This window comes from Ochotona princeps, chromosome 30 (genome assembly GCF_030435755.1).
Source record: "Ochotona princeps isolate mOchPri1 chromosome 30, mOchPri1.hap1, whole genome shotgun sequence".
In the NCBI taxonomy this organism is placed as follows: Eukaryota; Metazoa; Chordata; class Mammalia; order Lagomorpha; family Ochotonidae; genus Ochotona; species Ochotona princeps.
In genome coordinates, this window is record NC_080861.1 from 6,474,325 (window position 1) to 6,487,916 (window position 13,592).

The 13,592-nt window shown below is 50.1% G+C and overlaps 1 protein-coding gene across 1 annotated transcript in view; it reads right to left on the bottom strand.

The window, feature by feature from the left end:
• RFTN1 (raftlin, lipid raft linker 1) overlaps positions 1–13,592 on the bottom strand; it is a 173,319-nt gene that overhangs the window by 47,749 nt on the left and 111,978 nt on the right. The window contains exons 5-6 of the mRNA XM_004588381.2: positions 7,089–7,452; positions 631–834 (exon numbers count right to left, since the gene is read on the bottom strand). Of these exons, the coding sequence (XP_004588438.2) occupies positions 631–834; positions 7,089–7,452 (568 nt within the window). The remainder of the gene's footprint in view (positions 1–630; positions 835–7,088; positions 7,453–13,592) is intronic.

Here is a 13,592-nt window from a genome sequence, read left to right on the forward strand (position 1 = left end):
CACCCTTGAGACTCAAGATGCCTTCGTGTGAACTCAAAACCCTTGAATGGCTCCACACATTCTACCACTGTTGGCAAATCTTTTTTTCTGACACCAACGGTGCGGCCCCCCCTGCAGCAAGTTCCCAGCAACAACCCAGTCCTGTGGAGAAGGAACTGGGATGGGGTGGGTCTCACTGGAACTCACGGAGGCCAGGCTACTCGATCTCCTTCCCTGTTGTTGACTCCAAGGTGTTGGCACCATAACTTCAAATCATAGTTGCATCTACAAACAATTTGCACTTCTGCAGTACCATAATCCCGGGGGTTAATTAACAAGCCCTGTGAACACTACCACCTTTCAAAACCACAGAGACGGAAGCCACCTCGGGCAAGACAGGATCACCCGCCTTCCTCTGTCACTTCCGAAGATCCCTGGCTGAGGGCTGATGACGTGTGGAGGGCGCAGGCTCTGGAGTACATGGCAAGTTCCGGATGTTACCGAAAAACGTACTCACTAGAAGTCAAACACATCATGCACTGGTTCAGATCTAATCTAAACAGAGCAAGCTCTGAAGAGGGGCTAGGGTGATGAGAGCCAGAAGACGCTTCTGGGAGGGCCACCCAGAGGCTGTCCAGCACACTGCCATACCTGTCACGGCCCCCAGGTAGAACACGGCGTTGACCAGCGCGCCTCCTTTCCGGAAGTGACTGCTCATGTGCTCCAGCCAGTTGGCATCCAAGCTGCTCACAGTCTGGCCATTCCTGGAGACTCGCAGAGGGATGGTGACGGGGTAGTACTGCCGGCACGGCCGATGACTCTGGGGTTTGTTGAATAGAGCAATGATCTCCATCCCTGTGGAGGTTTGGAAAAAGCAGTAGAGAGAAAAGGGGTCAACCACTGAGAAAAAGACTGCCCAGAAGCCCGAAGAACAACAATCCACAGGGCCACCTCTGTGAGAAACACTGCTGCCAGGTGCCCTGACCTCATAGTGCCTGAGACCCCTGAGGGTGGGCTTCGGATGGGGGGTGGCCTTTGGTGCTGGAACATCACGCAAGGGCTATTCACTGAGATTTACTGAAACACAGACATTGCTAGAAATGCATGCAAAGATGTGCCTTGCATGGGAAAGGAAATCTCTTTGGGCAACAATTGCTCTTTAACATGATTGTGCAGAGCACAGGAAAACAAAAACCTGCTCTGATTCCAGGAATCTCATACAACCCTAAACTCACTATTTATAAATGGTAGCAGCGCTTCCTGGGGCCGCCCTCATCACACTTAATCAAGAACATCCAAAACACGTCGTTGATATGTAAAAATAAATACGTCCCCTTAAGCCAGAGTTCCTGCTCCAAGTGGCACCCAGGACTTAGCCAGGCAGGCGCCGAGGGAAGAGGCTCAGCTACATAAAAATCAATCAAGGCCATGGGTTGGGCGGCAGCAGGTTCACGTTGGGCGACCCTACCTACGTGCCACCGGGCAGGAGTTGGCCACAGCAGGCTGGCCAAGCAAATGCCTGGAATTTCAATCTAAGCCCGCAGGTCTATTTTTGTGTTACTCAATTAGTTAAGCAATCAGAGTGGACTCAGTTTGAAAGCTTTGCTTACACAGGCTTGTGAGGAATACGCTGTGGCTTCCAAAAATATCTTTTTGGAACTCTGAGAAAATCCCCACCCTTCTTTCAAAGACCAAAAAAAAAAAAAAAAAAAGTAAAGGTCATCCACAAAGGTTAACGTGAGTACGAAGCGCAAAGCTCTGGCCGCCTGCTCCCTGCCGGACACCTGGGGCCACGTTCTAGAGGCCATTTCCCCAACTGTACTATTTCACAATGTTTGTGGCATCCCAGCACTAGCTCAGGAGTGACTCACTTTCCTTTATTTAAATAAGTGCCCCTTAAGAAAGAAACTACTCCATGACCCGAAGGCAAGCCACTACCCTCAGCCATAAATAGGGGGCTATAAGAGGCACAGCAACACCGACTGGGTTTATGCATGTAACCCCCGCGTTTCTCTCTCACGGATCAGTACCCTATTTGGTGGCACAGTCTGGGCGAGCATCAGCAGACATCTCTGTGGGTCAGTGCCGGGCTTTGCAGCTGTTATCAGCCATGATGGAACAGGGGAGCTGACTCTGAGCCTGCGCTGGAACCTGCTACCAAAAGAAGGTGCCTATCTTCAGCAGCAGCCACCTGGATGTTCAGCACCAACCCTAGCCTAGGCTTTAGCTTTGCCAAATGACCACTCTCGCAGCCACCCTTAGCCAAGAAATGCTGGCACGACAGAGATGAGAGCTGGGGTCCAGAGCTAGCGACCACCTGACACTTTCATGGCTGAACATACGCTTTAGGGGTTGAGTGGCAGACAGGAAGGTTTCTAGCTAAGGGCACAAAGGTATGGTCTGGTGCTGGGAGGAAGGGGGAGGACCGTGGGGTGTTTTCCTGCTCAGTGCAAAGGGTTCAAAGAAAAGCAGCAGCTTCTAAGGGCAAGGGGCTCAACACTGTGTTAGCGAGTCCTCAGCTGCACTGGGATCTCTTCCAAAGCAGACAACTAGATTGTGTCAACTTCTGTGTGTAAAGTCGCTTATCTGGGAAATGATCCCAGGAAACACAGGGAGGGAGCAGGCATGGTGACTGGTGCGGGACACGGGGGAGGCTAAAGAATGAGCGGTCTTTAACGAGCAGTTATCACAGGAGCAACTGGAGTTCATGCCACCCAGACACTGTGGGCTACACGCAGCCCAAGTGAGCCAGGACAAGGCTCTGGAATGCCCAGCACATTCCCATCCTCAACTCGGTGGGCAGAGGCTGAGGAAGCTGCCAGCTTGGCCACGGCCGTCTGCAGGTGGCTCCAAGGTGGGGCAGTGTACTTGTTGTGGAGGCTGCTGAGGGCCTGAGAACTAAAAGGCCAATGCATCGGGGGCTCCACAAGGAAGAAGTGAGCGGGGAATTTGGCAGAGGCCAAATGCTCGGCTCTTGGGGTGACACTTGACCACACATAAGGATCCCCATTAACGGGGCAAGGCAGAAACGCAACTTGCCCAAATACATCATGAAACCGAAAAAGGGGAAGTGCTAGAAGCAGAAGTGAGAACGCTGAGGACCGGGGCAGGGAGCGGGGACTGGGGTGTAGGCGGGAGGAAGACCGAGATAGTCAGACAAGGTGACGGGGCTAACAGGGACCTAGCTTTCCCGTCCTGATGCTCCCCAGAGGGCAGGACTGAAGCCAGAGACAAAAATAAATCCTTCAGGAAGGAAAAGGAAATGATGTTGGAACGAAGAGCGTACCAAGCTATTGGCAGCCATGAGCTATTGGAGAAATCCGACTTGAGACGTCTGATCCTTTGGTCAATCCCATCTCCTCCGCCACAGTCTGGTCTCTGTTCACAGGAAACCAGCCAAGAGAAACCGGCCCTACATGATGTCCTTCGATGTTTCACTATTGCAACTCTCCAACACACACACATGCAGGCACGAAGGGCTCCAAACGGCAGCCCCACTTTGGTTTAATTTTCTCAGCTGCTGTGTGACACCGCCATGACCCAGCGGGAAGATTTTTTTCCAGACATGGGACACAAAGTCCCAAAGGAGTGGGAAAGGCATTGTTCATGAACACACACTCAGAGTGGCTGAAGGATCGCCCTGCCACAGCACCCAAGGCACTGAGCCCAGTGTGCATAAGACCTGTACACCCCCGGGGGATGCTCCTAGCCTCAGCGCCTGGCTCTGTCTTCCAGCCAGCGCAGACTCTGCAAGGCAGTGGTGATGGCTCCAGTGACTGCGTTCCTGCCACTCACCTAAGAGACCTGGTTTGAGTTCCTGGCTTCTGGCTTTGGTCCTGGCTCCTGGCTCTGGGTTCACAAAAAGTGAACCTGTGTGTGGAAAAGCACACTCTCTTTCTCTGAAACAATTCTGTTAAATTTTCTATTTATTTGAAAGGCAGAATTACAGAGAAAGAAAGAAAGAGACAGGGAGCAGTGGAACAGAGAGCTCTTCCATCTACTGGCTCACTCTCCAAATGGCTACTCCAGCTGGGGCTAGGACAGGCCTAAGCTAGACGCTCAGAGTTCCTTACAGTTCCTCCACGTGGGTGCAGGCACCCAAGCACTTAGGGGCATCTACTACTGCTTTCCCAGGCTCATCAGCAGGGATCCGGGTCAGAGATGGAGCACCCAACCTCGAACTCACACCCACATGGGATTGCCAGCATCACAGGGGAAGCTTAACACTTTATGCCACAACGCCAGCCCCTGAAATCGTCTTCTTTAAAAACCCTGTATTCTCATCTTGCTTTTCTTTGCCCTGATACAAGGTGTTGCCTTTCTTGTTGACATCCTTCACGCCCAGCGCAGTCTCTGTTACACAGCAGGTGCTGCCAGTATTTGCTGGATCAACCTGAGCCAGACCAGTGGCTAGCAGCAGGGCGAGCGATTGTTTGCTCGGTGTCTGCCCACCCACACCTTGCTAAGGCTGCCCAGTGGGGAGGACAGGAAAAGCACCTGACTCTGAGGCCTTGCCTGGGGCACAGGAACCCAGAGGCGGCATAGGAGCTAGGCAGACTGTCTGCAAGATGTCCCAGGGAGCCTAAATTTGAGGGTGTGCGGGGAGCTGGCTGGAGGTCTGGAGCCCGAGGAGCTGTCCAGCCTGGAGTGAAGCAAGAGTTCAGGGTCCTGTCTGAGTGTGGGCTCCTCAGGCTGGATGTAGGAGGAGGGCGAGGGGCTGAGCACCAAGTGGGAGCGATACTGGTGCTGGAAGGGAAGACCAAAGCTCTGCAGTGGGCAGAGAGCAGTGGGTGCTCCGGCTCTCCAGCCTGTCTCCTCCATCTTGGGGAGGCCGAGTCAGGCTCGTCCTAGACACGTAGACGGGCCTGCTGGCCCATGTGAGGGCAGCATACCAGGCAGTAGGGCAAGGCCAACATGCAGGTGCCAGCTGGCTGTGCAGAAATTAGGAATGCTGTAAGGCTCACGGCTTTGGGCCCAAGTCCTAGAGTAAACAAGGGCCTCTAGTCACCATCACCACCTGCGCCTCTCCTGCCCTCCGCAGGAGGGAACAGCATCAGTCAACACCCAGACGCATGAGGGGCTTTTATGAGAAATTATGAGGCTACACAGAACCATGCAGAGAGGCCTTCAAATCCCAAGCCTTGGGCTCCTTTCTAAATCCTTCCTAAATCCTGAAGAGGCTAATGCCCTGGGGGCAGGACCCAGAAGGCAGGGGAGTGAGAACTCAATGGCTGCTTGTCTGAGGGTGTGAAAAGCCCCAAAGCTGACAGCAGCTGGCAGGTCTGGGAGGTATGACAATGGAGGAGGACCTCCATCAGAAGAGCACTCCTTACATCTTTAGCCTGAGCTGCCTGCCAAGGTCAACCCCCATCCCCAGCCAGGAATTGATGTAGCGGGATGGCTAGGGGCTCTGTCTGGTATTTATAAGCATTTGCTCCAAGCACATGCAAGAAGGAAAGGACAGTGCTTGGAAGAGGTTTTATGATTACCCTAGTGACAGAATATTCTAGAAACTGTCTAGCTGCCTTGTTTCTCAGATAGGAAAACTACAGCAGCACAGACACTGGGGCTGCCCCTGCACAGCTCAGGAACGACCTCCAACCCACAGGAAACCGCCCTCCCTAACCAGAGCAGGAAATCAGTCACTGAGCAGGCAGAGGGACTCGCCACGCCACGGTGGGCAAGGAGGACACCACCCTGGGGGCCCTGGCGGGGTGGCGAGAGGCCGTCTGCTCTGGTTCCGGAGAATCCCCCGGAATTCCCAGTGTGGGCAGCCGCTGGGGAGATTCCTCCCACAGCCCCAATCTCCCCCTGCACTACCATGAAATAAATGAAGCAAAGAGAAGAGAGGAGAGAGACCCCCCTGGGTCTTTTGTAATTGTCTGGCTCTGATTGCCTATTTAAACCCACCTGGTACAAACAGCAATAAAAAAACGCTTCACTCTCCTGGAGGTGGGGGTGGTCGGCCAGGCAGGCCTCATGTGCCTGTTTTCGGGGTGATGTGAGTGGACTTCCCAGGGAAGGAAATGCGAAGACTCTCCAGGAAAAAGATTAGGAGGGAAGCTGGGGTCTGGCAAGGGTCATGACCAACGAGGGCAGGGTGGGCGTGTGGAAGTCCGGCCATCCAGTCAGCCAAAGGCTACAGCTGGAACAAGAAGTGTAACCACGCAAGGGTAGCACCGTGAACTCTCTTCTCTCTGAAGCAGCTACCATGGCAAACTGTTGGGAGGGGACACTGGGGCAACAGCCAGGAAGGATTCAGACCAGGGCCCTCTGGGGCTGGGGAGGGGTCTGCATCCTCTCACATCATGACCCGCATCTGTCCCAACAAAACTGCATGGTCACAGGCAAGCTCTGTCGTCTGTCAGCTGAAGGGCAGTGCAGAGGCCTTGATTTCGCCACAAGGAGGGAGAGCAACGGCTGAGGGCTAAGGGGCCAATTCTCTGTAGACATGGGGCACCTGTAGCCCAGCCTGGGTTACAGAAACCTCGAATACCCCTGCCTGATCCATGCCATACCCCAATCCCACCACTCTTGGCCGACACCTCCTGAAACACATCCAGGCACCCTCGTTCTCCACGCGGCCTGCTTTGTAGCAAGAATGGTCTCCCAAGGAGATACACATGGCCCAAGGCTCCGCTGTTGTGGTCGCCCTTCACGCAGGAGGTGGGGGCCCGCAGGACAGATCATCGGACACGGCTCCCGCGTCAGCCACTCCCATGGGATCAGCCATAGAAGGCGGAAGTCTAGAAGGATTTGGGGAGTCTTTCTCAGCATGAGGATGAAGAGTCCTACATTAAGATCTGGACATACCTCAGACCGAGAGAAGATTCACACAAAGGAAGAACTCCACTCGAGCACATCCTTAGGACGGACCCGGGCTCTGCTTGATGAAACCCTAGTCCGAATCCTCCCGCAAGAGCCGCAGCTCCAGCGTCTCCCTCTCTAGAAACCAGCTTTCTGAATGAGTCCCCAGAATCACGACCGATTTCCTTCTGAAAACACACCGTGGTGACCACAGAAATTTCCGCTACTTTCTATCCTCAAAGTGTAAACTGTTCCCTATTAGCAAGAGGCTAATCAGTGCATAGCCAGGCCTACATACTTACTCCCTGAGAAAGGCTCTGCAGGCGGCTCTGCTGGGTCGCTATCTAGTCCACACAAGGCCTGGCTCGCGCCCCGCTGGGGACTGTCCTCACTGTCTTCCTCGCCTGAGGCCAGCTGTGCGGCTGAGTCTTGGCCAGGCTCCAGGTTTTGGTCCATCTCTGTGGGAGATCCACCCAGGTCCACAGGCCCTGGGTTCTCACGCTCCAGTGATGACGTGCGGACCTCATGCGTGCTCTCTGTGTCTCCGGCTTGTGCAGTGCTGTTGGCCTTGGACGTGGCAGGGCTGTTGCCCACTGAGCTCGTAGGGGCATGGTACTGGGGTATAACACCAACGAATTTCAGGCCCTGACTTGCGGCCTCCTGGACCTACAAGGGAATAAAAGGAAGGATGAGATGGTCTCTTCAAGGGTCAGGCGCAGCAGGCACAGTGTCTTGCTGGGGTCCCGGGTTGAGCCAGTGTGAACATGTACAAGAGCAAGCTGGTTGAGCTTCCATGCATCTGCTGACAGCACCTGCACGCCCTACTGTCCTAATGAGGACAGAGAAACTTGTCTTGTTTTGTCCTACCTGAGCAAAGTAAAGCTTTTGACTTCTAAGGACTGGATCCACCTCTCTTTGAAACAGGACATCAGCCCCTAATGTGTGTGATTTTTTGTTTGTTTTTAATGAGCGTAGGAAAAGGTTCTATTTGAAACAGAGTTTGAAACAGGAAGTTCATTTTTGGTAGTGCTTCTTTTTAAAAAAATTTTTCTTCTGGTGAATCACCCACTTCCTACCCATCAGGTTACCATCTAAATACAGCACAGCTACATAATCATATACCAACTAGCAGGTGTGTTTTATCACCCAAAGGGCTTTCTTTGTAGATGGCAGCTTGGGTACAGAGGGGCAGTGGTGGGAAAAAAAATCAACCACCATGTACACTGTAGGTCCACGAACATGTATGTGTCTATTCACACACTTAAGGTTGGGTTAATTCACTCTTTAAAAATTAAAAGCAAAACTACTTAAAGTCATCCTTCCTATTCCCAAAATTCATTTTTTTAATCCAGCAACCTGATACCAATGGTTCTAGAGATTATTTTGGAATGTGTCTAAAAGACAGAATACACAGAGTTTAGAAGAGTGGGAGGGAATGTTTGGTATAGTTACTAGCCCACTGGACACCCACATCTCATCCCAGTTCCCATGTTCGGTTCCAGCTCCGCTCCTGCGTTTAGCTTCCTGCCACGGTACACCCTGCCAGGCAGCTGGCAAGGGATGAAGCAGTTGAGTTCCTGACACTCCCTCGCTCCTTCTGCCTGGTGCAGCCTCAGCTACTGCAGGCATCTAGGGAGGCAGTCAGTAGACGGGCATCTCTCCTCATCTCCCTCCCTCTCCTGGCTTCTCTCTGCATCTCTCTTTCAAGTAAATCAATAAAACTTCAACTATAAAACAAAGTTGGGCGATAATTACACCACAAAGGACTTTGGGTAAGAGAAGTAACTACACAAAGCATAGTTCTGAAATAAGCAAAACCAGATTCTACAGTCATCAAATGAATGAGGCAAGGCTTCTACGGTGCTAGCACCTGCTACTGCAGCTCCCCCGTTGGAAATAGGACTGACTGCCAAGCAATGACTGTCAATAGACTTTAAAGGTAACTATACCAGGGCCCGGCGGCGTGGCCTAGTGGCTGAAGTCCTCGCCTTGAACGCGCCCCGGGATCCCATATGGGCGCCGGTTCTAATCCCGGCGGCTCCACTTCCCATCCAGCTCCCTGCTTGTGGCCTGGGAAAGCAGTTGAGGACGGCCCAAAGCTTTGGGACCCTGCACCCGCGTGGGAGACCCGGAAGAGGTTCCTGGTTCCCAGCATCGGATCGGCTCAGCACTGGCCCGTTGCGGCTCACTTGGGGAGTGAATCATCGGACGGAAGATCTTCCTCTCTGTCTCTCCTCCTCTCTCTGTATATCTGACTTTGTAATAAAAACAATAAATCTTTAAAAAAAAAAACGGTAACTATACCAACAAGAAATAATCAGCATTTACATGACAATCTTATATTTTTAAAAAAAATCAGGATTCTAAACTTCACAGACCAGTGGTATGATGTTGTGGCCAGCTGGGTCAGTAACGTGGGCACGGCGAAGGATCTGGGGATGAGGCACGGACACATGACCAGAGATGGTGGAAAATGTCTCTCTGGCCTCTCTCGAGGCCTGCTTTTATTGGCTCCACTCTTGACCTCTCACCTAGTTCTTGTTTACGCTTTAGCCCACACGCTCAATACTGGATACAGCTGAGTTCCATTAGACCAGGTGCTTTCAGCCCCAAGCCCATTACCTGTAGTGCTCAGTTTAGCGAGTGCTAACCAACTCCTTAGCCCACAACAGTATGACTCCAGGTTAACATACATATAAACTATGCATGGAAACAATTACCAAAAGGAAACACCACTGTATTCAGGGAGTGAGAATATGAGAATACAAGTAGTTTTTATCTGCTTGTTTGTAATTTTTTTTAAAAAATTTACCTAATGAATGTTCATATTACACTTAGAAATCAAACAAAAAAAGTAAACACTTTAGGAATTGCTTTGGGGCCGCTGCTGGCCCTGTAATCACCTGCACTGCTGGTATTCAACATGAATGCTAATTCATGCTCTGGCTGCTCCACTTTTTAAAAAATTTTTTGAAACATTGATTTATTTTTATTGCGAAGTCAGATATACAGAGAGGAGGAGAGACAGAGAGGAAAATCTTCTGTCTGATGGTTTACTCCCCAAACAGCCACAACCACTGGAGCTGAGCTGATCCGAAGCCAGGAGCCAGGAGCTTCTTCTGGGTTTCCCTCTCAGATGCAGGTCCCAAGGTGTTGGGCCGTCCTCGACTGCTTTCCTAGGCCACAGGCAAGGAGCTGGATGGGAAGTGGGGCTGCCGGGATTAGAACCAGTGTCAATATGGGATCCTGGCGCATTTCAAGGCAAGGATTTTAGCCACTAGGCCACTGCACCCGGCCCGGCTGCTCCACTCCTGCTAATCCAGCCCTCTGCCAATGTGCCTGGGCAAGAAGCAGAAGATGGCCCAAGTGTTTGTGTTCCTGTCACTCAGGAAGAAGCTTCAGCCTGGCCAGCACTAGGCATCGTGGCCATCTGGGAAGTGACCTAGCAGATGCAAGGCCTTTCTCTTCCTCTCTCTCTCTCTCTCTCTCTCTCCCTCTCTCTCTGTTACTCTTTCAAACAAGTAAATCAATGTTTAAAAGAATTGCTTATGGAGGCAATAAATGATGACATTAAAGGTATTGAAAAAGTGACATGACCAAAGTGATTATTTTGGTTTGAACAGGAGTTGAGAGCATTTTCTGGTGGAAGGATAGAGTGCTCAGAAACAGAATGGTGTAACACAACAGGAGAGGTGAGGAGTGTGGCAAAACTGGAGTATATCTGTCATTTGGCAACACGTTAAAATCGAATTGCTTTTTCAAAATGCTTTACTAAATAAAACTTATTTGGTGACCAAGTCCACCAGAGAGGTTGAAGGGTGAACAGGAGTTCTGCAGCTATACGAAGGTAAAGGAGAAGACAAGGGTCCATGGGCGAATCTTGCTGTGTTGAGGAACCTTCTAGAAGTGCTTCTGAAATGAGGCTGGACTACAGCTCCCATTTGTCTTTGGAGATGTCTACAGCAAACCCTGACTTCACCGTACAGACCAGCGTCTCTACAACTTTCCCGCTACAGGAAATCAAGGTCAAAAGAGACTGGGAGTCTGCAGGCAGAGATCTCCGCCTGGTCCTGTTCTGTCTTAAACATCAATGCAGATCTTGTGTCCTGGACCACAGCATCGCCTGGCTGCAAAAGCACTGGAAAAGATGCTGAAATGAAATGCTCCCCCATCTCAGGCCTTCCAGGCAAACCCACATTCCAAGAGGAAGTATGCTTTTGTATAAGTCTTTATCTGCAGCTCTGCTAACTTGCTGTGGGTGATTCCTGCAAGCAGAATTAACAGGTCCAAGGAGATTAACTTTTTAAAGGCTTGGCACAGCCTGCCAAATTGTTTACCAGAAGGGTGACTTGGTTTTTTAACCAGAAGACCGCACTTAGATTTTATAAAAATCAATATTTGGCTAGACCCTGCAGGCATCACTCTCCTGGCTTTCTGTGTACTCAAGTATACTTCCTTTTCTCTTCTTTTTTTTTCTCACAAAGTCACTGGACCGCATACACATAAGTAAATTGAATCCTGTTTCTTGTTCATTCAACATACTCCTATGTATTTCATAACGATTTCTTTGTCGGGGTTCACCCTTGACCACCAGCACTCCCCAATCCTATACTCTATTGGTGACCTCCTCTACTCACACAGGTCTAGGTTGCTAATCTTGTTAATTATTCAAGAACGAGGAATGCATGCCCTGATCTTCTTTAGCGTGCCAGACCCACACAACCAACAGTTGCAGTAGAAGGATCCACCATGAGTCTCAGGTGACAATCTTTAATGAAGTCCCCATTGTCTTCTTCCTCAAAAACCGTGTATCCATTTGTCATATTGTGGCATATTTACCCCTTGGAGCTTCCAGAATCTGTCCCTGCCCACACAAAAAGGTCACTTTAACTTGAGACCCTCACTATAGGCATCACTATTATTTCAAGCGAGCTCACAGTCCCCATGAGCACAAGATGAAGCCAATGCGGAAGAGCAAATGACCAACAGTCCAGTTATTTTTTGCTCTGGGGTCCCACACACTGTCACGTGCATGCCTACAGTGCATCTCCAACAATGGCTCTCAATGAACACAACAACTACTAACATTGCACAACTCTTCTACAAAGGAAACTGCCAGGCATTATCTTGAGGTTTCAATAACACCCTGCAGAAGAGGAACTAATTTAGACAATGCTTAGGGTGTGTACCCGAACAAACCTTCAAACATACCACTCTCTCCACCTGACAGAACTCAACCGATGCCAAGAGGCACACGTGCATAACAATCCCAACTAAAACAACTAACTTTATTCTCATTTCTGACATCTTTAAGGACCTTCCTGTCCCCCAATCCTTAAAGGAGTAGCAGTGACTAGCTTAGGTACCCAACAGGAAGCATGGTCATTTTGTTTGACCCAAGATTCCATTCGATTCTCTATAATACGTAAGAACAAATTCCACAGTAATGATAAGCAAGGATCATGTTGTCCTTGGGGACATTTCTAGCTTTTTACTTAGTTACGTAAAAAGTCTCAACTCGTGTCTTTGGTTGTACATTTAAGCAGTCATGGTATTAAAATAAGAATGGGACACTGAGGTAGTGCCAGAAGATCCAGAGAAGATGATCTGGGATTCCACTTTCAAAGGAAGCATCGTGCTCTAACGATGAGTGCTAACACAGGCTCGGGCTATGGACATGCCAGGACACACACCTGTGATTCAGAGAAGAGGCTCCCGTTGGAGCTAAACCAGCTAGGGAGAACCAGCACAGGTATCAGATTTCACTTAAGTGGAAGCTGGATGGAACCTGACAGAAGCAGAGCCTCTAGCTGATAGACCAGGGAGGAACTAGAGCACCAACTGGCCATGCCACCTGGCCTGAGGGAGGACCAGGGATAGTCCAGGACTGAGTTTGATGTGCAAAGTGTCACGGTTAACTTCATGCATCCATGTGACTAAACTACAGTGACCAGCTGTTTGGGCCACTTGCTGTTGTAAAGGCAGATCAGTCGTCTCTATCCATCTGTTTCATTGTAACTATCTATATTATTAAATCTATTAGGAGGCAGAGAAACACATAGATTCTCCTGAATTATTCTTTCTTTAAAAAATTTATTTATTTTGGGCCCGGACGTGGCCTAGCGGCTAAAGTCCTCGCCTTGAACGCACCCCGGGATCCCATATGGGCGCCGGTTCTAATCCCGGCGGCTCCACTTCCCATCCAGCTCCCTGCTTGTGGCCTGGGAAAGCAGTCGAGGACGGCCCAAAGCTTTGGGACCCTGCACCCGCATGGGAGACCCAGAAGAGGTTCCTGGTTCTCGGCTTCGGATCGGCTCAGCACCAGCCGTTGCGCTCACTTGGGGAGTGAATCATAGGACGGAAGATCTTCCTCTCTGTCTCTCCTCCTCTCTGTACATCTGACTTTGTGATAAAAATAAATAAATCTTAAAAAAATTTATTTATTTTAATTGCAAAGTCAGATAAATATACAGAGAAAGATACATATATATAATATATATAAGATATATGAGAAAGATATATATATAATATATATAACATATATATCTCTCTATATATATTCACTTGTTTTATATATATATATACATATATATATATGAATAGGGCCCAGCATTGTAGCGGCAATAAAGAATCTTTCATCCTGGGGGTGACTCTGAGGCAGGCATTCCCAACAAGGGCAGTTTTACCACCTGTACTGCCTCTGTCAACTGTCTCAGTTCCTCCAAGATGAGCCTGGGAGTGGAGGACAGGCCAGGGAGGATGCTGTGAAAAGTCCCACCCCAGCTTTCTGTGTCCCCTAAGCCCCC